This window comes from Podarcis muralis, chromosome 8, assembly GCF_964188315.1.
Source record: "Podarcis muralis chromosome 8, rPodMur119.hap1.1, whole genome shotgun sequence".
Lineage (NCBI taxonomy): Eukaryota > Metazoa > Chordata > Lepidosauria > Squamata > Lacertidae > Podarcis > Podarcis muralis.
Genome location: NC_135662.1, coordinates 13,196,307 through 13,217,564, shown reverse-complemented (window position 1 = coordinate 13,217,564; position 21,258 = coordinate 13,196,307). Strand labels below are relative to the sequence as shown.

The 21,258-nt window shown below is 45.8% G+C and overlaps 1 protein-coding gene across 2 annotated transcripts; it reads right to left on the bottom strand.

The window, feature by feature from the left end:
* Positions 1-7,612: 7,612 nt before the first annotated feature.
* Positions 7,613-17,268, bottom strand: LOC114600253 (kelch-like protein 26). Of its 2 annotated transcripts, XM_028736159.2 has the most exons (5): positions 17,166-17,268; positions 14,570-14,706; positions 12,858-12,936; positions 11,243-11,464; positions 7,613-9,180 (listed from the first exon to the last, which is right to left on the bottom strand). In XM_028736159.2, exons 2-5 carry the CDS (start codon positions 14,646-14,648, stop codon positions 7,671-7,673), a joined length of 1,890 nt encoding a protein of 629 aa, XP_028591992.2. In that variant the 5' UTR covers positions 14,649-14,706; positions 17,166-17,268; the 3' UTR covers positions 7,613-7,670. The 2 variants fall into 2 exon arrangements, with proteins under 2 accessions (XP_028591992.2, XP_028591993.2); XM_028736160.2 differs by lacking the exons at positions 12,858-12,936; positions 17,166-17,268 and having other exon boundaries at positions 14,570-14,676.
* Between the last annotated feature and the right edge of the window lie 3,990 nt (positions 17,269-21,258).

Here is a 21,258-nt window from a genome sequence, read left to right as displayed (position 1 = left end):
TGATGAAGCTCATCTAGGACCTGTGGCCACCTGTGGCCAACCTTTGCTCCTCAAAGAATACTGTGCACAGGTGAAAGTGCGTGTTTGTGTGTTTTAAAGATAATTGGGTTGTTTTTTTTACAGCTACTCAAATCTCTTTGCAATGCGGTTTGGCTAGCTCTCTCTGACACATATTCGAGAAGATGCTGGAGTCTAACCAGTAGTGGATGCTGTGGTGGGGCAAAGACGCTGACCTAACCTGCAAACAGGTGAGTCGCTGCTGCTGAGCGGGAGGGACAGAGTGAGGTGGGCACTGAGGTGGACACAGTGCAGCTGCACAGAAAGCTGACCGCTGGAGGTGGCAGGAAGAAAACTTGTTGGGTATTTTTATCATATGTGGTGGGAATGTAAAAAAGCGAAAAACTTATGGGAAATGATATATAATGAAATGAAAAAAATGTTGAAATATACATTTATTAAGAAGCCAGAAGCATTTTTACTTGGCATTGTAGGAGATGATAGAAATAGAAAGGATTGTAAATTATTTCTATATGCAATGACGGCAGCAAGAATATTACTGGCACAAAATTGGAAGCAAGAAGAAATACCGACAAAAGAAGAATGGAGGATGAAACTGATGGACTATGCAGAATTACACAAATTAACAGGAAGAATTCGAATCCTGGGGGACCAGAGATTCACAGAAGACTGGTGTAAATTTACAGACTATTTGAAAAGTAATTGTGACAATCAGATTAAGCTTGTAGGTTTGCAAGAAGTTTTGTAAGGTAAATTATTTGAATTATTGCAAAAACGGTAAAGAGGAGAATTGTTAGTTAAGATAAGGCAATATGATTTTAAGAAATGCAGAAGAAGTGATAAGAATGGCGGATCATCGGAGGTGCTGATGGAAGTCCAAAAAGATTGTAGAAGAAGTGAAGTTTTGTTGTATGTATGATAATTAATATGTTAAAATTAATAAAAATTATTATATAAAAAAGAAAACTTCTTGGGTAGGAGGTGGAAAGGAGCAGCTAGAAGCCTGAACAGCAGCTGTCCGCACTGAAACTATTTTGTTGTGGCACCTCTTGCCATAATATTAATGCAGAGTGCTGGGGGAAATTTGCAGGAGTCCATTTTTCTCTTCCAACACTGATTTCCTTTTCCTTCCAGGTTCAGACCCTGCATATTGCCTCTTGTTGATTCAGGCTGGGAGATTAGTGATGAGCCATCTCTAAATTTGTCCCTCGAAAATCCTCACTAAATTGCCCCTTTGCCGTTTTCCCTTTGTTCAGTTTCTGTTAATTGGTTCTCGTGGGAAACTTGCAGATTCTAGCTTCGCACAATTAACTCAGGCTGGTGTCAATTTACTCTTGGCAGAAAGCCCAGGTCTGCTTGACCTAGAAACTACTCACTCTGATTGGTTAACGACCAGCACTCTGCTCTGTTATCAAGGGATTGCTAGCTCAGTTTGATGTGAGGTGTTGTTAGGAGTAGAAGTGCTGTGTATGGTTTTGAGAGAGAGAAAGAGAGGATTTATTTTGCTTTGTTTTGTATGCAGAAACTCTGCTGGTTTTATTTTTCCTTTTTAATAAATCCTGTAAATAGTTATTCTGAGTCTAGCTGACTAGTCATTACCGCCGCAACTAGCTTCTTCGCTGTGCAGGAAAACTCTGCTACGTTTGGGCTAAAGCCAGTAGGGCTATGCCTGACACTCCAAAGTTCCATGAGGTTATGGGCATTGTGCTGCCAGCCTGAGTTGCGGTGGTGTCAGCATCAACGGCGTTGGTTCCAGTAGTTCCAGAAGTTGTTGTTCTCTGGCTGGTTCCTGACCGTGGTGAGCTGGTGACGCAGTGGACACAAGGACAACAGCTGCAGCGTGTGGGTGCTGGGTGCTGTGGTTCCTGTTTTCTCTCTCGGTGGTCGTGAGTAGCTGGTTCCGGGTTCCAGGGACATCGCTCTCAAGATGGCCTCACAACCAGTTCAGATGGCTTTTGAGCGTCTGAATGACTCCAATTACTTGCTGTGGTCGGAACGCATGCAGGCAGTGCTGCAGAGGGATCGTCTCTGGCAAGTGGTGAGTAAGTTTCCTGCGAAGCCTGATGATGAAGACCTCGATAAAGACCAAAGAGCAAGGGCCACAATTGTCTTGGGGCTGGAAGATTCCCAGTTGCCGTATGTGAGGGGAATCAAGACAGCTAGAGGTGTGTGGCAAGCACTTAAAGAACTCCATGTGCGTGAGACAGCGGTTTCCAAGCTGTTCATTCGCAAGGCATTGTACAAGGCAATGTTACAGCCTGGGGTTACAATGCAGGAACACCTACACAGTTTACAGTTAAAGTTTGTTGCGCTACAGGAAAGAGACTGTGCGTTAGACCAGCAGGAGAAGGTGGCTATTATTTTGAGTTCTCTCCCGGAAAGCTGGGATAATTTAGTTTTGTCTCTAGAAGGCATGCAGGAGCATGATTTATCAGTCAGTTACGTTACTGGGCGTTTGATTGAAGAATGGCAGAAGAGGCAAGAAAGGTCGTTGGCTGCAGAGGCTTCTACAGGTGGGCGGTTTGGAAGGAGTTCTCATGCCGTGCCAGAGGTGACGCAAAAGCAGCGTACCGGTGAGGAGTCAGCGTTTGCTGTTAGGCGTTGTTTCCGATGTGGGTCTTCAGCGCATCTAAAACGACAATGTCCGGAGTTGGTCAAGTCTCAGTTGCCGGTGCAGGAGCAGAGACGAGATCAGCAGCAGCAGCAGCGTAAAAAGAAATTCTTCAAACGAAAACAGTCGGCTCAGCTGGTGACCGGCGAGGTCAAGATTGCTGATGAGAAACAAGCGGTCTGGGTGGTTGATTCGGGAGCATCTCGCCACATTGTGAATTCAGATGAATTGTTTGTTTCCAAGAACTCAGCACAGCGCAGCCAGGTGGCTCTAGCAGACGGAAGTACTTCCGAAGTGATTTCGGGGGGTGCAGTTTTTGTTCCTTGTCTTCGTGAATGTCTGCAAAATGTACTGTGTGTGCCTTCATTAAGGAGCAATCTGATGTCTGTAGATTGTTTGCTAAAAGCTGGGTTTAAAGTGCATTTTGAAGGAGACAGTTGCATCATTAAGAAGGCTGGTGAGATTTTAGGCACTGCTAAGTCAGAGGGAGGCTTGTTTTGGCTTAAAGCAGGTCCTCAAGTTGCAGCAGTAGTCAGTAAATCTCAGCCTGCAGTGAATAACAAAGCTATACATGACAACTGTGTGCACTTATTGCATAGGAAAATGGGGCATGCTTGCTGGAAAAGTGTACTAAAAATGTCTGAATTGGCTGATGGGGGTAATTTAAAGAGTTGTAACAAGTACCTTGATTGTAATGTTTGTAAAAAGGTCAAAACCCACAGAGTCTCTTACCCCAGAAGTGACAGAGTTAGTGAGTTACCGCTACAGCTGGTTCACATGGACGTAATTGGTCCATTTGCTGTAAGCAGGGGTGGATCGCGCTTTTCACTAACAATTGTGGATGACGCCACGCGTTACTCCTGGGTTTTTCCCATGAAGAATAAGGGTGACGTGTTCACTAAGTTTAAAGGCTGGGTGGCATCTGTGGAAAGATTTCTGTCCATTAAGCTCAAAAGGATTCAGACGGACAGAGGTGGCGAATTTATGTCAAATGCCTTTAAAGATTGGTTACAAAAGCGTGGCATTGGGCATAGAAAAACGAACGTTTTTTCCCCAGAGGAGAATGGCGTTGCAGAGCGAAAAAACAGATCTTTACAAGATATGATGTTTGCCATGCTTGACGATGCTGATTTGCCCATGTCTTATTGGGGGGAGAGCATGCTCACCGCGTGTTATCTCCAAAACAGGCTCTTTCATCGAACAATAGGTACAACCCCGTACTTTAAATTGTTTCAGAAAAAACCCAAAATTGACCATTTGCATGTGTTTGGATCAAAAGCCTGGGTATTAATTCCGAAACAAATGAGGAAGAAGGGAGATCCTAAGACCAAACAGTTAGTGTTTGTGGGTTACCAGGAGCTGGGAAAAGGTTTCCGCTTTGCTGAAGGGACAAATGGCATTGTAATCTCCAGGAATGCCAGTTTTTGTGAACATAGTGGCTGGGAGAGACTACATGCCAATACTGAGGTTTGGTTTGAACCTTCCCAGGAGCTTCATGACTCTGAAGGTAAACACAGAGAATCAGAGTCTGAGGGGGAGGAAAGTTCAGATAAGAGCTCTCAAGAAAGTGGTGTTAGCCAAAGACCAGTTGCTAAGCAACAAAAGAGAGGTCATAGTTCTGAGGAGGAAAGTGGGTCAGAAGAAAAATTTTCTCCCAGAAGATCTAAAAGACAAAACAAAGGAGTGCCTCCAGTGCGTTTTTCTCCAGATACTGCAAATGTGTTTAGTGTAAGTGCAGAACCCAAGAGTTTTCAGGAGGTGTTAAAGTTACCAAAAGAGGAGGCAGAGCGCTGGAAACAGGCAATGGAGGAAGAGATGTCCTCTCTGAATGAGCACAAGGTTTTTACACCAGTAGCAGCGCCTGAGGGGGCAAAGATTGTAGGCTGCAGGTGGGTGTACAAACTTAAACCTCTGGTGACAGGAGAGTACAAATACAAAGCTCGTTTAGTGGCTCAAGGATACTCTCAGAGGCCTGGAAAAGATTATGACGAGACTTAGGCCCGGTTAGGACATATCTAGGGTTGGAAGTGTGCTGGGCCCAAGATGGCAGCTGCCTAATTAGTCAGCAGAACAAAGTTAAACAACTACTGACTACATACAGGATGCAGGATTGCAAAGGGGCAGTGGTGCCTATGGATCCAGGTTTCATAAAAACACTTCATATAGATGTGAGTCCTGAATTTGAACATCCTGATGTATATCACTCTGTAATTGGAAGTTTATTGTATCTAGCACAGTGGTCCAGACCTGATATTAGCTATGCAGTAGGCATATTAAGTAGATTGGTCTCAAAACCCACACTAAATGCCTGGAAAGGGGTAAAACAAGTTCTGAGGTATCTCAAACAGACAATTGGCTATATGTTACAATTAAATTCTTCAGAGGATGAAATGTTGAGTTGCTACTGTGATAGTGACTGGGGAAATTTGCCGGATAGAAAATCTGTCACAGGACTAGTCATAATGGTCGGTGGAGCTTTAATCAGCTGGCGGTCACGCAAGCAAGACATTGTAAGTGTGTCATCAACGGAATCAGAGTACGCCGCATTGAGTGAATTGTGCAACGAGGTGATTTATTTCAAGCATTTGTTAGCAGATTTAAATGTAAATTGTGGAGAACCAGTACAAGTTTACATTGATAATCAAGCTTGTATAACCTTAAGTAAAACAGAGGGTTTCAAATCGCGTTCCAAACATATCTCTGTAAAATACCAAAATGTACGTTGCTGTGTACAAGACAATATAATCACCTGTACTTATGTATCAAGTGAAGAAAATGTAGCAGATGTATTAACTAAACCATTGGCAAAGATAAAGAACAAGCGAATGTGCAAGGGTTTAGGTTTGCTGGAAAAGTAATCTCCTACATAGGTGTATTTGGTGTTAATTGTTCAGCAGAATCTGTGAGGGGGTGTTCAGTTTCTGTTAATTGGTTCTCGTGGGAAACTTGCAGATTCTAGCTTCGCACAATTAACTCAGGCTGGTGTCAATTTACTCTTGGCAGAAAGCCCAGGTCTGCTTGACCTAGAAACTACTCACTCTGATTGGTTAACGACCAGCACTCTGCTCTGTTATCAAGGGATTGCTAGCTCAGTTTGATGTGAGGTGTTGTTAGGAGTAGAAGTGCTGTGTATGGTTTTGAGAGAGAGAAAGAGAGGATTTATTTTGCTTTGTTTTGTATGCAGAAACTCTGCTGGTTTTATTTTTCCTTTTTAATAAATCCTGTAAATAGTTATTCTGAGTCTAGCTGACTAGTCATTACCGCCGCAACTAGCTTCTTCGCTGTGCAGGAAAACTCTGCTACGTTTGGGCTAAAGCCAGTAGGGCTATGCCTGACACTCCAAAGTTCCATGACCCTTTCCTACAAGGGGGGCGGGTGGGGAGGCAGAGAAAGCAGGTTTTAATTGCCGGTTTCTTCTCACTATTTAACTGCCTGATATATATACACACACACACACACACACACACACACACACACACACACACACACATTTAACACAACATAGAGACCTAATAAAGTTAGACATTCAAGAATAAAATATCTTGATATCCAAAACAAATCCATGTGCTAATATCTGCAAATAACAATAACATATAGAATGACTACAGAAAGCTGGAAACCGATTCACCTCTCTGCAAGCCAATTATAAACTTTAAATAGTTCAATTATAATTTTTCTTTTCTCCTCTCTTAATAGCACTATTTATAGTCGTATTTCATATTTAAAAAAAAGAAAGAAAAAGAAAGGAAAAATAACAAGAGGAAATCAGTAATAAAGGCCCCTACTCCCACGGGATGAGAAACAGGCTTTGGGAGATTTAGAGAGGCTGTGCCAGAGGTAAATCAGAGTCCTCAGCCCAGATCAACAGGAAGCAACATAATGGACTGAACTTTCAAAGAGGAAGAGTTCAGTTTAAAGCCACAGCGGATCTGGAAAGTCTTACTAGCACTGTACCTGTCCCCACTGGGTAGGCTGATGCTGCAATTGGATTTTTTTACCACTCCCCCAAAAGGCACAAGTGAGGATGGGAAAAGCTCCATTAACTAGGAACCCTGAAATTTTGTATCCCTTACAAACCAGTGCCAAAGTTTTGTCATTTTATATGGTTTTGTAGGGCCAAACAGAGTAATTGGTACATCCAATCAGGGTTCATAGTTAACACCCAGAAACATGGTCTGATTCACTCTAAACTGGTGCCAAAATTTTGTAGGTTAATAAAGCAGATGGGGGAAACCCCCCCCCCCCATGGGTTGCTTAGAACTAGCGATGGGGAGAATTTTGATTCAGTTTGCATTTAAAGGTGAATGTACTTAATCCACATTTTCCAAAGCAATTTGCAAACTGAGACACGGCCACCCTCCGAAATGTGCACTTCTTTGAATTTTGCGGTGCCAAATAAGACTGCATATATTAGTGAAAATAACGTATGAAAAGGCATTATTTTAGGGGGCGAATGCCTTCCAAAAATATGTCTTCTTAGGCAAAATTGCAAACAAAAATGCGTGGGAGGAATTTGCAATAACATGCGGCTGAATTTTCTCAAGGACTTAAGTAAAAGAATTCAGAAACCGATGCGGAAATGTGGAGAACTGGGTTTAGAACTGGGAAAATGAGGAAGTGAAATTGACAGATTGAGCCACCCCTATATAGAACAGGAACAAGTAGTCCATGGACCTCTAGATTTTGCTGGATTAAAACCCTGACCATCGGCTATGTTTGCTGGGCTTTATGGGATCTGGAGTCCAGCAATGTCTGGAGAGCCACAGATTCTCCATCCCTGACTTGGAAAATTTCAGAATACAAAATTCAAGGAGAACTTGGTGTGTTTTTTTAATAAAAAAAATTAAGCTTCCAGGACAGGTGTAAGCTTTTCTGTTTCTGTTGTCCTTAACCCCATTATTCTGAGGGCAGCACCAATGAAATAAACGGGAGCTGGAGGCAAAGCAAGTCCTACTTTCAGATGAGAGACAGACCTTTATTATGGGAGTCCATTCCTAAAAACACAGGGAACCATATGGAGCCTTTGAAGTGTTTTGGGGGATCATCTTCCACCCCAACAGCAGTTAAGGCTGCAGCCTTCTCGAGAGGAAGAAGAGCTCAGCTGCTGCTTCTTGACATCATCCACCCCGGACACCGCTGGGCTCAGTGCGGTGCCAAACAGAAGGAGCTGGATTGGTTTTTTGGGCATCTTCAGGGGTGCGACGCTGGATATTCTCACCTGGGAAGCCGTCGTGGGGATTTCCTCAGGGCACCGGGTCCAGCTTGTGTCCTCTGGAACCCAGCTGTAAATCGTATTATAGGAGCGGGTTTCGTCCTTGCCCGCCAGCAGGTAGATCTTACCTTGCCATTCCACCGCGCAAGAAAAAGCCAAGGCTATTGGTAGCTCTGGGACAGTGACTTCCCAGCTCACCCTGCCATTCTCAAAGAGGTAAAAGCTCCCTTTGGTGCAGTTGGGGAGCTCCTCAGTGGCCATGGCACTCTGGACCAGGAAATTGCCCCTTTCCTCGGTGTACCCACCGAAAACATATATCCCATTACTGACCGAGACAGCCGCTGCACCGTAGCAGGCAAAGTCCATGGGCACCTCATTCCACCAGTCGGCATTTGTGTCGTAGATCAGAAGCCCCTTGTAGCTCCTGGAGGCTTTCCCCCCTACAAGGTAAAGCTTATTCCTGAGCACGGTTGAAGCTGGGTACATCACGGCGAGGGGCAGGCTAGAGATAGGGGCCCAGGCATTCTGCTCGACACTGAAGGCCTCCGCAGAAGAGAGAGGGCCAGTATCGCTGCAGCCTCCGACAGCATACAGCTTTTTGTCACAGGCCAGAAAGGGGTGGAGAGCCCGGGCTGTGGACATGGACGGCAGTTGTGTCCATTGGCTGGTCAAGGAATCGTACTGATGCAGAGTGTCAACAAAAGAGCTGTCGGCCTTCTGACCTCCAGACAAGTAAAGCTTGCAGCCCATGGAGGCACATCCAGAGTAGCTCAGGTACTTCAGAGGTGGCAAGGTCTCCCACTTCTCTGCGTTGGGGTCGAAACAGTACAGGTAAGATTCTGGGTCATCTCCATCCTGGGTCCTGCTCTCGTCGAGCTTCAGGCAAGCAAGGCAGTCGTCGTACATGCCCTTCCTAAGCCCTCCACTCGCTTGGAGCCTCCCTGCCCCATCCAGCTCCTTCCACTTCAGACGCACGTGCCTGTAGTACTCTGCGGTGTCCGCCTGGACGTCGACGAGCTCTTCATGGGTGAGCAGCGAAAAGCGGACATGTCCAAGGAGCTCCTTGTACAGCGGGAGGCGCACGGAGGCCGCAGACTCCACCCAGTTGCGCACAGCCTGGTAGACGATCAGCTCGGAGGGCACTTCCAGGTTGTCTGAGGAGATGAGGCTGATTAAAGCTTTGGGTTCCAGGTTTAGGAAGGCTTCCTGCTTAGCGAGGGGCACAAAGTGTTGCTTGATGTAGCACGAGGCTGCGTTGAGCAAAGGCTGGTGGTTGTGCTGATGAGCCAGGCTGTAAAGGCTGAGGCAGTTGTTCATGGAGATGTTCATCTCGAGAAACCTGGCAGGGAAACAAAAGAGATGCCATCAGTTTTAGAGACCTGTCAGGTGTTGATATGGTTGCTCGAGAGCAAACAGGCAAAACTCCAACCTGTCTTTTTTAGGCTTTATTATCTGTACAAACTATTTACAGTGCAGAGTGTCGCAAGTCCATGTCTGCTTAGTCGCTAGCAGAATCTGGGAGTGGGCGGTCCTTATACCTTCCCCAGCATAACAACTGTGTGACCCCCAATTTTCTCCTCCCCTCTCTGCGCCTAAGACCACTGCACAGAACGGGCGCTGGCAAAGGGGGATTCGCCTCCCCTCCGCTTTGCTCAGGCTCGGTGTTGAGGCTCTCCCTAGCATCTTCTGATCCTTGCACCCCCTCCCCACTGGAGGTGTGGCTTCCCTCCTCGCCAGAGGAAGAACTACTTCGCAACATCTTCGGAGGCTCCCTGTAACACAACTGCCCTTCCACCTCTCGCCTCTGAGCTGGTGGCAGTTCCCTGACAAGACCAATGCCTTCTCTCATTGAAATGTTTGGATGAAATATTGCTCTAGGAATTACGTATCTCCCCATGTTGATATGCCCCCCCCAACAGAAATACTAAGCAGTTAACAGAGGGGTAGACCCAACATGGTGCCTCCCCTCCTTGATTCTGTACACTACAGTTTCCATTATCTTTCCTATCTTGGCTGGAGCTGGTGGGAACTGTAGTCTAAAAACATCTGGCTACTCCCGGGCTACCAATATCAATAAAAAATAATTCTATCAACATCAGAATGATATGCACAGAGTAGCAGTATCAGCAAGAAGGATGATTACATTCTAAAGAACCTTCATGCCTAAATGAGGCCAATAAAGGGGACAGGTGAAAGCCATTTGGGAAAGAGTTCCTTAACTGTGGGGTGCTGCCACCAAAAAGGCCCTGCCATCTATATTGGTGGTTCCCTAACTTGTTTTCTCATGGACCACTTGTTTTGGCAGGCCACTTAATATCCGCCCCCCCCCCCGGTTGTTGTAGCAATTGTAATGCACTGGGACATTGATAATCTGCGGACCACAGTTTGGGAACCCCTGATCTATTCAATATTTATGTATAGGTTTTTAAAGGGAATGATAAGAATATTCTCTGACTAATGTTGGGTTGTTTGGATTCTCTAAGACTTCTCAGTGGTTTTTCATATGACTAACCCATCCACTCTGTGAAGAGCTTCTCTTGCACTTGATGCAGACGCTGCAGTTAGTGCGCAATGCTGCAGCAGGTGTTCAGAGTGCAAAGTTGTGCTCCGTCCCACAGGCACCTGGTTGGCCAATGTGCAAACAGGATGCTGCACTAGATGGGGCTTTGGCCTGATCCACCTGGTGTCCTCTTACACCCATACGTTCTTAGGTGTTCAGTTTGCTATGCTTGGGAATATGACAGTCTTGCAATGTGTGCAAAAGTTTTTAAATGGAATGGGGCGACTTCCTTGCTGTCAGGGGCTGGTCTGGATTGGAAGATCGGGAAATGCAATCACAGGGAGATCAGCTCCTAATAGAAGAGGAAGAAGAATATTTTTCCCCCTCCCTGCTTCCAGCATTTCCAGAAGCAGAGAGGCAGGCAGACACACACAGAAGCTGCACAGTTGAGAGAGGAGCTACCCAGCTATGAGATAGTAGCTAAGCAACCAGAAGGGAGGGAGCAGCTGGGCGATACATCAGTTGGGAGTGGGGAGGGGAACCCCCTCCCTCCCCCCAAACTCAGAGATCCGAGCGTGTCAGAGAACAAAGGAGACATGGGCGGGGGAGGGACTTCCCGCTGGCACACTTCTTGCTGTGGAAGTGGGGAGGAGTCAGAGTAGGCAACTGATATCCTTAGGGAGGTTTGCTTGTTTGTGCTTGCAACATAATGCTGTAATAGAAGGACTATAGATCTACCAAATGCTTGTTAATTCTTATCAGTGAGAAGGGAGAGGGAAACTCCTGTACTTCTTTGTATCCTGTCTTAGTTTCATGATGTAAGCCGCCCTGACCCTGACTCCGGCCAGGGAGGGCGGGGTACAAATAAAAACTTATTATTATTACTTGATACTTGCATTACCTTCCAGCTGTCTCTTTCAGTGGAAGGATCTGGAGCTTGCTAGCTGCAGTAAAGAGGTCCTGGGCAGTTTCTGCAGTGAGAGACACCTCTTCTGTGTAGAGATAGTCCAGCAGGCAATGGAGTGTGGAAGCAGTGATGTCCTCAAGCTGGATCTCCCCGTTGTGTGACTCAGAATGGACAAACATATCTCTGAAATAAGGACTGACTGACGCCAACAGCATCCTGCATTTGGAAAGAAGAAAAGTGCACATTATTTATTAGCTATATTTACTGGACAGGGGACCATAGCTGTCAACTTTTCCTTTTTCTTGCGAGGAATCCTATTTGGAATAAGGGAATTTCCCTTTAAAAAAGGGAAATGTTAACAGCTATGCAGGGGACACCCCCCCCCAATATTATTGCCTTCTGGGCATTGTAAAGAGTAAAGCCAAGTAAAATAAAAAAAAATCAGAACAAGCTTCAAAATGCAGTTTTAAAACACCAGAGGGTAAACTGCATTACAAACAGCAGAAGCAGAGAATTTAGAATTCAATAGAAACACTTGAAAAGCCTGGGAGAATAAAAAGGGTTGTGGTTTTTTTGGTCTGGCACCAGAAATACATTAAATTAGTTGCCAGGTGGGCCTGTCAGGGGAGAGCATTCTATACATGTGGAGCCACTACTGAGGAGGCCATGAATCATGAAAGGGAACAAGAAGAGTCTCTGACTAGTGTTCTTTTTCTTGGAAAAGGGAGAGTTGTTTGGATTCTCTAAGACAGGGTTTCCCAAACTTGGATCTCCAGCTATTTTTGGACTACAATTCCCATGATCCATGAGCACTGGTCCTGCTAGCTAGGGAGGATGGGAGTTGTAGTCCAAAAACAGCTGGAGACCCAAGTTTGGGGAACCCTGCTCTAAGACCTTCTCAGTGCTCTTTCATTTGACTGGCCATCCAGTCTTCCTGGACCTTTCTCAGGTTTAGGACAGAGTGGCAGTATATCATGGGGTGCCACTCCTACCCCTCTGGGTGCTTTCGGAAGGTAATGTGGAGTCATTGCTGCTCTAACTAGTGACTATTCTCCTGTGGGATATCACAAGGTTCCTACCACTGGAGAAGAATCTGCATTCAGATGCAAGGAGTCCCTCGATTTGACCTGTGGTGGCATCCATATGTTGACAAGACTCTATTTCTCCCTTTTTCATCCAATTCAGCTGTCCTTGTGTCTTCCTGGATTGCCTAGATGCTGTTCTGGACAGAGTGAGACCTAACTGGTTGAAACTCAAGGCAGATGTGACAGAGGTGATGATAACTGGCAAGCCTTGGGGTTGGGCAGCTTCCTCCAACCTGCTGCCCTCTAGAGGTTTTGGACAGCAACTCCCATCATCCCTGACTATTGGCCATGCTGGAAGCCAGCAGAAGGGAAAGAGTTAGGTAGGGGATTTATATTTCTGGATACAAGCACCAAGTAAGTGTATGGCTTACATGGGACCCAGAAGCCATTTAGTCCAACCTGCTGAAATGTTCCTCCTACATAAAACAACATTGTCCCTGTCTTGGTGGGAAAAAGGTCAGGGTCAAAACAAGTTTTGTTTTGTCTGCAAGGGGTTACCACTGCCTGCAATGGTACAGACTCACCTGTGGCAAGGAAAGCTCTTTCCTTCCACGCCCAAGGTAACATCGCATAGCTGCTGGGTCTGGTATAGCTGTTTCAAGCCTTAAAAAGAAGAAAGGAAACGAAGCTGTTGCTACTCTTTTTTTCTCCACACAACAGTGAGATTTTGGTGAAATGGAATTATAGCACCGGAAGTAACCCTGAAGCTCATCTGGTCTAACCCTGAAGCTCAGCGGTCCAGTATATCTGAAGGAGTGTCACCACCCCCATCATTCTACCTGGACACTGAGGTCCAGCGCCGAGGGCCTTCTGGCGGTTCCCTCACTGCGAGAAGCCAAGTTACAGGGAACCAGGCAGAGGGCCTTCTCAGTAGTGGCACCCGCCCTGTGTAAAGCCCTCCCACCAGATGTCAAAGAGAACAACAACTACCAGACTTTTAGAAGACATCTGAAGGCAGCCCTGTTTAGGGAAGCTTTTAATGTTTGATGCATTACTGTATTTTAATATTTTGTTGGAAGCCACCCAGAGTGCTTGGGGAAGCCCAGCCAGATGGGCGGGGTACGAATGAATGAATGAATGAATGAATAGCTAGCTAGCTAGCTAGCACAGGCTCTGTAATCTAGAATGCAGCAACAGCTTCCCTGACAAGTAGTGTATAGCTTGGCTTAGATACTATTTGTGGAGAGCCCACCACCTCCCAAAGCAGTCTGTTTTACTTCTGAGCATCAGGGTGTTTCTCATAAACTGTAGCTTGGGAATCTTTGCTTCCCTGCAATTTCCACCCATTGGTTCTAAGTTCTCTGGAGCAACAGAGAATAAGTCTGCTCCAACATTTGCAAAGACAGTCTTTGAAATATCTGAAGGCAACTGTCATGTCCACCTCCTAACCTTCTCTTCTCTGGGCTTACCACATCCAACTCTTCCTTTTGTTTTTGTTTTTATTTTCTCTGAAGATTTCTCTGGATCTCAAGACTCCCCCCCCCCATCTGATCCATGGTTCCTATTGTCAACATTTTCAACTGCATATTATTTCAGAATCTACATTTTAAATCTATCCACATTGGCCATAGTATATGTTACATTAAAAAGGTAAAGGGACCCCTGACGATTAAGTCCAGTCGTGACCGACTCTGGGGTTGCGGTACTCATCTCGCTCTATAGGCCGAGGGAGCTGGCGTTTGTCCGCAGACAGCTTCCGGGTCATGTGGCCAGCATGACTAAGCCGCTTCTGGGTAACCAGAGCAGCGCATGGAAACACCGTTTACCTTCCCGCTGGAGCGGTACCTATTTATCTACTTGCACTTTGATGTGCTTTCGAACTGCTAGGTTGGCAGGAGCTGGGACCAAGGAATGGGAGCTCACCCCATTGCGGGGATTCGAACCGCTGACCTTCTGATCAGCAAGTCCTAGGCTCTGTGGTTTAACCCACAGCGCCACCTGCGTCCTATATGTTACATTACAAGTGAGATTAAAATCCTGCTGATGTTTTCACCTGCTTACAGTGGTCTCCTAAATAAATTGTAAATTTCCCCCATTCTTTCTTGAAGTTTTTGTCTTCTTGGTCCCTGAGCTTTCCAGTCAGTTTTGTCATTTTGGCGTAGTCTAACAGCTTGATTTGCCATTCCTCTCTTCTTTCCACACCTAACTCTTCCAACTGTTCCCTGAAGGTCTTGGTTCCCACCACCCAAGAGCGATCCATCCCATTTCCCACCCCTTGAGAGATCTCGAGACTTACCCTGACATAAATAGGCTTCATGAGACGGAAGAGGCTTTTCTATGCCATCCTCTTCGTCGCTATCCATCAGGGAATCCATTATCTCAGCCTCTAGAAAGGCTCAGGAATCACTCGTCAGCTTCATCACATTTACCTATCTGGAAATAGAAAAAGACTATAGAACTCGTGGCGCTGTGGGTTAAGCCATAGAGCAGTGTTTCCCAACCTTGGGCCTCCAGCTGTTTTTGAACTACAATTCCCATCATCCCTGACCACTGGTCTTGCTAGCTAGGGATGATGGGAGTTGTAGTCCAAAAACAGCTGGAGGCCCAAGGTTGGGAAACACTGCCATAGAGCCTAGGGCTTGCCGATCAGAAGCTCGGAGGTACGAATCCCCGTGACGGGGTGAGCTCCCATTGTTCAGTCCCTGCTCCTGCCCACCTAGCAGTTCGAAAGCACATCAAAGTGCAAGTAGATAAATAGGTACCACTCCGGCGGAAAGGTAAACAGCGTTTCCGTGCGCTGCTCTGGTTCGCCAGAAGCAGCTTAGTCGTGCTGGCCGCATGACCCAGAAGCGGGACACTGACTCCGTTGGCCAGTAAAGCGAGATGAGCACCACAACCCCAGAGTCGGTCACGACTGGACCACGACTCATATCCCAACAAAGGTCAGGGGTCCCTTTACCTTTACCTATAGAGCTCGAACAGCCTTTCCCACTAACTCAGCCTTGTGTGGTGTAGTGGTTAAAGTGTCAGACTAGGTCCTGGGAGACCAGGGTTCAAATTCTCACTCAGCCATGGAGTTCACTGGATGACCTTGGGTCAGTCACTGCCTTTCAGCTTAAACTAACTCACGGGGTTCTTGTGGGGAATTTAGCAAGGAGGCGGAGAACCATGCACACCACCTTAAGTTCCTTGGAGTAAAGTTGGTATATAAATGCAATAAAAAATAAAGAATTCCCCAACTTGGCACACTCTAGATGTTTTTGATTACAATCTAGCTTTAGCCTTGGCCAGCATGACAAATGGTAAGGGATGATGGGGTTGCCCAAAACATCTAGAGGGAACCTGATTAGGGAAGGTTGTCCTATCCAAGTTCTTGAAATCCCAGGCTATGAAATTTTTCCTCAGTTCCACATCCTGCCTCTTAGAGTGTGGTGCTGATAATGCCAAGGTTGCAGGTTTGATCCCTGTACGGGACAGCTGCTTATTCCTGCATTGAAGTATGTTGGACAAGTTTTGCATCAAATGGGGTAACCAATTCGGGTGCCCCAAAATCATACTGCCACTAAATATAGAATTTGTTTTGTCAGCTACAACCTGTGATCAACCTATTTCGAAAAGGAAAGGGAGAATTATGGCGACTGTCTAGGATTCAGCTTCCTGTTCAAGAGTTTCCAGGAGCTTCTGATCTGGAATTTCTCACAGATGTTTGGTTTACTTTTAACTTCTTCTTTTTTGACATTCGATTTTTTTAAAGGACACTTTTTAATTTAATTGCTAACATGCAAACATAGTACTTGCAGATTTGAACATATGTGTTTCAGACCGCAGCATTGCAAAAGTATTGTGTACTCATGATATCACAATACATTTTCTCATAAAAACGTCTCCTGCCATGTAACCACCTGATACTGTAAACTTTCATGTTTCATGCCTCTAAGAATGGAGATCCCAAGGTTATCCCAAGACACTTTGCTGCTTCTGGTGAAGGACAAAATGGTGCCCCCCTTCCTAGCCCACCTAACAAAAGATGGCCAAAATGGCTGTTGACCCTTTGTTCAACATTGCTGACAAGACAGACTCATCCACTGAAGAATAATAATAATAATAATAATAATAATAATAATAATAATAATAATAATAATAATAATAATAATAATTTATTTATACCCTGCCCATCTTAGTATCTAAGCCGAGCTATATGGCTACTTGTCAAGGAAGTTGTTGCTGCATTCTACATTACAGAGCCTGTGATGATCATTCGTTCATTCATTCATTCATTCCCCGCCCATCTGGCTGGGCTTCCCCAGCCACTCTTGGTGGCTTCCAACAGAATATTAAAATACAGTAATGCATCAAACATTAAAAGCTTCCCTAAAGAGGGCTGCCTTCAGATGTCTTCTAAAAGTCTAGTAGTTGTTTTTCTCTTTGACATCTGGTGGGAGGGCGTTCCACAGGGCAGGTGCCACTACCAAGAAGGCCCTCTGCCTGGTTCCCTGTAACCTCATTTCTTGCAGCGAGGGAACCGCCAGAAGGCCCTCGGAGCTAGACCTCAGTGTCCGGGTTGGATGATGGGGGTGGAGACGCTCCTTCAGGTATACTGGACCAAGGCGGTTTAAGGCTTTAAAGGTCAGCACCAACACTTTGAATTGTGCTCGGAAACGTACTGGGAGCCAGTGTAGGTATTTCAAGACCGTTGTTATGTGGTCTTGGCAGCTGCTCCCAGTCTGAGGTTAGCTTTGGGGTCACATTAGCAGGCCATGTGGGACACACAGGTCTGTTCACAGCTGCGTCCTGAAAAACTTCATGCCAGTCTCAGACAGCTGCTGCACTCTACCCAATGGTAGGGCTGGACCTGAGTGTGTGTTTATGTATATGTGCCCATAACTACTAACCTGTGTTGCAGAGACAAGGCCTCAATTTTTTTTTCTAAGCTTGCATAGCAGGGGAATCAAAGAAAGAATGATAATGGCCGCCTCCCCTCTGTGTTCCAACAGCTCCAACTGCCAGCGGATGGCTCTTAAGGGGGCAGGCACCTCAGGTACACAATGTGCTTTAAACGTGTAGTGTGCACATGGTCAGGATGGCTTTTGTCATTCCAGGACTATCCCTGGAAAACTGGGACACCTGGGGAGTATGGCGCTTTAACCACTGTTGCTGATTTGGTGGTGTAGAGCAGGTATTCAGTGCTATAGCAGACAACCTTAATGCCTTTCTTAATGCTCTCTCTCTCTTGTGGAATCTAGACACATATTAAAAATGTTGTGAAAATGCTTTTTTTTAAAAAAAAAATATATATATTTGAAAAATGTATCTAATTTGCCATAACTCACCATTGCCATCTAGTGATACATTTCTATAATGCACTTTACAACACAAAACGTTTTATTTGCAGCTGTATAGCTGAGGAGTTCTCTCTCTCTCTCTCTCTCTCTCTCTCTCTCTCTCTCTCTCTCTCTCTCTGTGTGTGTGTGTGTATCTGTCTCTTGAAATGTATCTCTCACTAGAATCAAATCAAGCGGAAAAGAGAGATGTTTTAAAAACTGTGAACTCTGGCTATTTCCAACAACAGCAAGAACCTGTGGCTGAAAAGCTACAAAAGCACCAGTCACCCTTTTTGGGGGATTTTTTTTGCAATTGCTTCAAATAGCTAAAAGAGCTCCCCTCACCCCCCACCGTTCCTTCTCTAGCCTATCATTTTCTTTAACCTCAAAAGGCGCCTGAATGATGCCCTTCAGAGGTCTTTGAAGCACCAAACTTTTCAATAGCACGTGTCACAAAACTTGCACCTGAGGCTCCGAGAATGCCAAGGCTGGAACTGCAAGATATCATTGCTTATCGAGCCAACTGCTGAGTGACACCGAAGTCAGTTCCATGTCGATGGAGGTGATTGTAGTAATGTCGCAGGCACAAAAAATACTGGTTGTTGTTTTTATTACTCCTTCTGGCCACGTTTCCTACTTCACAGGTTACAATCGCCTCGAAAATCACCACATTAGACGTAGCAACGCTTCTGAATAGCAGTTGCTGGAAACCACAGGAGGGGACAGGAGAAGAAGGCTCTTGTGGTCAAATCCTGCTGAGCATCCCACAGGCATCTAGTACCACAGGCACCTCTGACCATTAGGTCCACTTGTGGCCGACTCTGGGGTTGCAGTGCTCATCTTGCTTTATTGGCCGAGGGAGCCAGCGTACAGCTTCCAGGTCATGTGGCCAGCATGACTAAGCCGCTTCTGGTGAACCAGAGCAGTGCACGGAAATGCCGTTTACCTTCCCACCGGAGTGGTACCTATTTATCTACTTGCACTTTGATGTGCTTTTGAACAGCCACTGGGAGTGCGGAATTAAATGGTCCATTGGCTGACCCAACAGGCTCTTGTTATGCTCTTATGTGGAAGGATATTGTGAAATTGGAGAAAGTTCAGGATAGGGCGAACCGAAATGATCAAGGGGGATGAGGAACACCCCTAAGAGAAAAGGTTACAACATTTTAGTTTACAGCTTTATAGTTTAGAGAAAAGGTAAAGGTAAAGGGACCCCTGATCATTAGGTCCAGTCGTGGCCGACTCTGGGGTTGCGGCGCTCATCTCGCTTTATTGGCCGAGGGAGCCAGCACACAGCTTCTGGGTCATGTGGCCAGCATGACTAAGCCGCTTCTGGTGAACCACAGCAGCACACGGAAACACCCTTTAACTTGCCACCGGAGCGGTACCTATTTATCTACTTGCACTTTGATGTGCTTTAGAACTGCTAGGTTGGCAGGAGCAGGGATCGAACAACAGGAGCTCACCCCGTTGTGGGGATTCGAACCTCCGACCTTCTGATTGGCAAGTCCTAGGCTCTGTGGTTTAACCCACACCGACACCCGTGTCCCTAGAGAAAAGGTAAGTGTATAGAACTATTCACGTGTGGAGAAAATGGACAAGGAGAAGTTTTATCTCCCTCTCTCATTCTTCTTCTTATTTGGCGATCACTTGTAGCCAAGAAATAATAATAATAATAATAATAATAATAATAATAATAATAATAATAATAATAATTTTTATTTATACCCTGCCCTCCCTGGCCAGAGCCAGGCTCAGGGCAGCTAACACCAGTAAAATTACAGTAAAAATATAATAGGGGGAAAAACCCAATTTAAAATACAGGTTAAAATGCAATTTAAAATGCAGCCTCATTTTAAAAGTAGCCCATAGATCAAAACCATAAGGGGAGGGAAACATAAGGGTCAGACTGAGTCCAAACCAAAGGCCAGGCGGAACAGCTCTGTCTTGCAGGAAAGATGTCAAGTCCTGCAGAGCCCTAGTCTCTTGTGACAGAGCGTTCCACCAAGTCGGGGCCAGTACTGAAAAGGTCCTGGCCCTAGTAAGATTGTCCTCCATAAACAGGTTTTAACGGTGAGTCTGTAAGTGGCTGTGGAGGCCATTCCTGGACCCACACGTCCTTCCACAGAGGGGACATAGGTTTCTGGGCGAGAGTTGATCATGGTGAGGGTTTGCCAAGCGTGCCTTCCTCTTAGCACGTTTCTCCCTTTCATCCTGAGTTCGAGCATCTTCAAAGCCCATGACACCTTTGGTAAAAGCTGTTCTCCAACTGGAACACTTGCAGGCCAGTGTTTCCCAGTTGTTGGTGTTTATACTACATTTTAGGGACGCGGGTGGCGCTGTGGGTAAAAGCCTCAGCGCCTAGGGCTTGCCGATCGAAAGGTCGGCGGTTCGAATCCCCGCGGCGGGGTGCGCTCCTGTCGCTCGGTCCCAGCGCCTGCCAACCTAGCAGTTCGAAAGCACCCCTGGGTGCAAGTAGATAAATAGGGACCGCTTACTGGCGGGAAGGTAAACGGCGTTTCCGTGTGCGGCTCTGGCTCGCCAGATGCAGCTTTGTCACGCTGGCCACGTGACCCGGAAGTGTCTCCGGACAGCGCTGGCCCCCGGCCTCTTGAGTGAGATGGGCGCACAACCCTAGAGTCTGTCAAGACTGGTCCGTATGGGCAGGGGTACCTTTACCTTTACCTTTTATACTACATTTTTAAAAATAGATTTGCCTTGAGAGAGTCTTTAAATCTCTTTCATAACACTAGAATGTGTGGACATCCAATGAAACTAACCATTGAAAGATTCAGAATTGATAAAGTACTTCTTCACACAGCACATAGTTAAACTGTGGAACTCACTGCCTCAGGAGCCAGTGATGGCCATGAACTTCGATGGCTTTAAAAGAGGATCAGGCAAATTCATGGAAGATAAAGCTATTAACAACTTCTAGATTGAGTGGCTCTGTTCTGCCTCCACTGTTGGGGGCAATATGCTTCTGAATACCAGTTGCTAGAATCCTGCTGCCCACAGAGGAGCAAAGACATCTGAATAGGGTTAATCTTCTGTCTCTTTTTCTATGTAGCAGATCTGTTATGTACTGAAGTTCTCACCCTGGGCCAGCAGGGGGATAGTGTAGATAGTTATGTAAATGAAGGATCAAAAGTGACGTTCAGTGATTGGATAGTTTTAGAAAATTGTTACAGTTACGTTGTACTGGAGCTCTATATAAGCAGGCTGACTGAACCCTTCAATTCAGTTCTGTTCTGGCCTGTGAACAAACAAGAGCTGTTTGAAGAATCGCTGTGTCGTCTGATATGTTCACCCACAACTTAACAAGATCCCTCTCCTAGTCAGCAGAATACATTTTTCCTGTGCTACTCAGCTCCGAAACTATGCATCATCACACCATCAGCACAGTTGTGCAGGCAATGAACCAGCAACTGGCCGGTTCTTAGTCAATACAGCAATGTTGACTTGTTATCCAGAGGCAGCTGTACTCGAAGCATCACATTTCAGGGATGAAAATGTAATGGTTCTTGCCCTGATCTGCCTGCCTGTCTGCCTTCGAGATGAATGATTAAAGAACGTGAAAGATGTGCAAGTTCTATTCTAAATTCTGCACCAGGAAAACACAAATTCATGCAAATAAAGAATTATTCTCCGCATTCCTTGTTTG

Bases quoted from the DNA above. Each gene is read 5' to 3' on its own strand.
- LOC114600253 (XM_028736159.2), bottom strand. From the start codon at position 14,648: ATGGATTCCCTGATGGATAGCGACGAAGAGGATGGCATAGAAAAGCCT. The intron at 12,937-14,569 runs GTAAGTCTCGAG...CTTCTTTTTAAG, and splicing joins TGAAGCCTATTTATGTCAGG to GCTTGAAACAGCTATACCAG. The intron at 9,181-11,242 runs GTAATGCAAGTA...TTTCCCTGCCAG, and splicing joins CTGAAAGAGACAGCTGGAAG to GTTTCTCGAGATGAACATCT.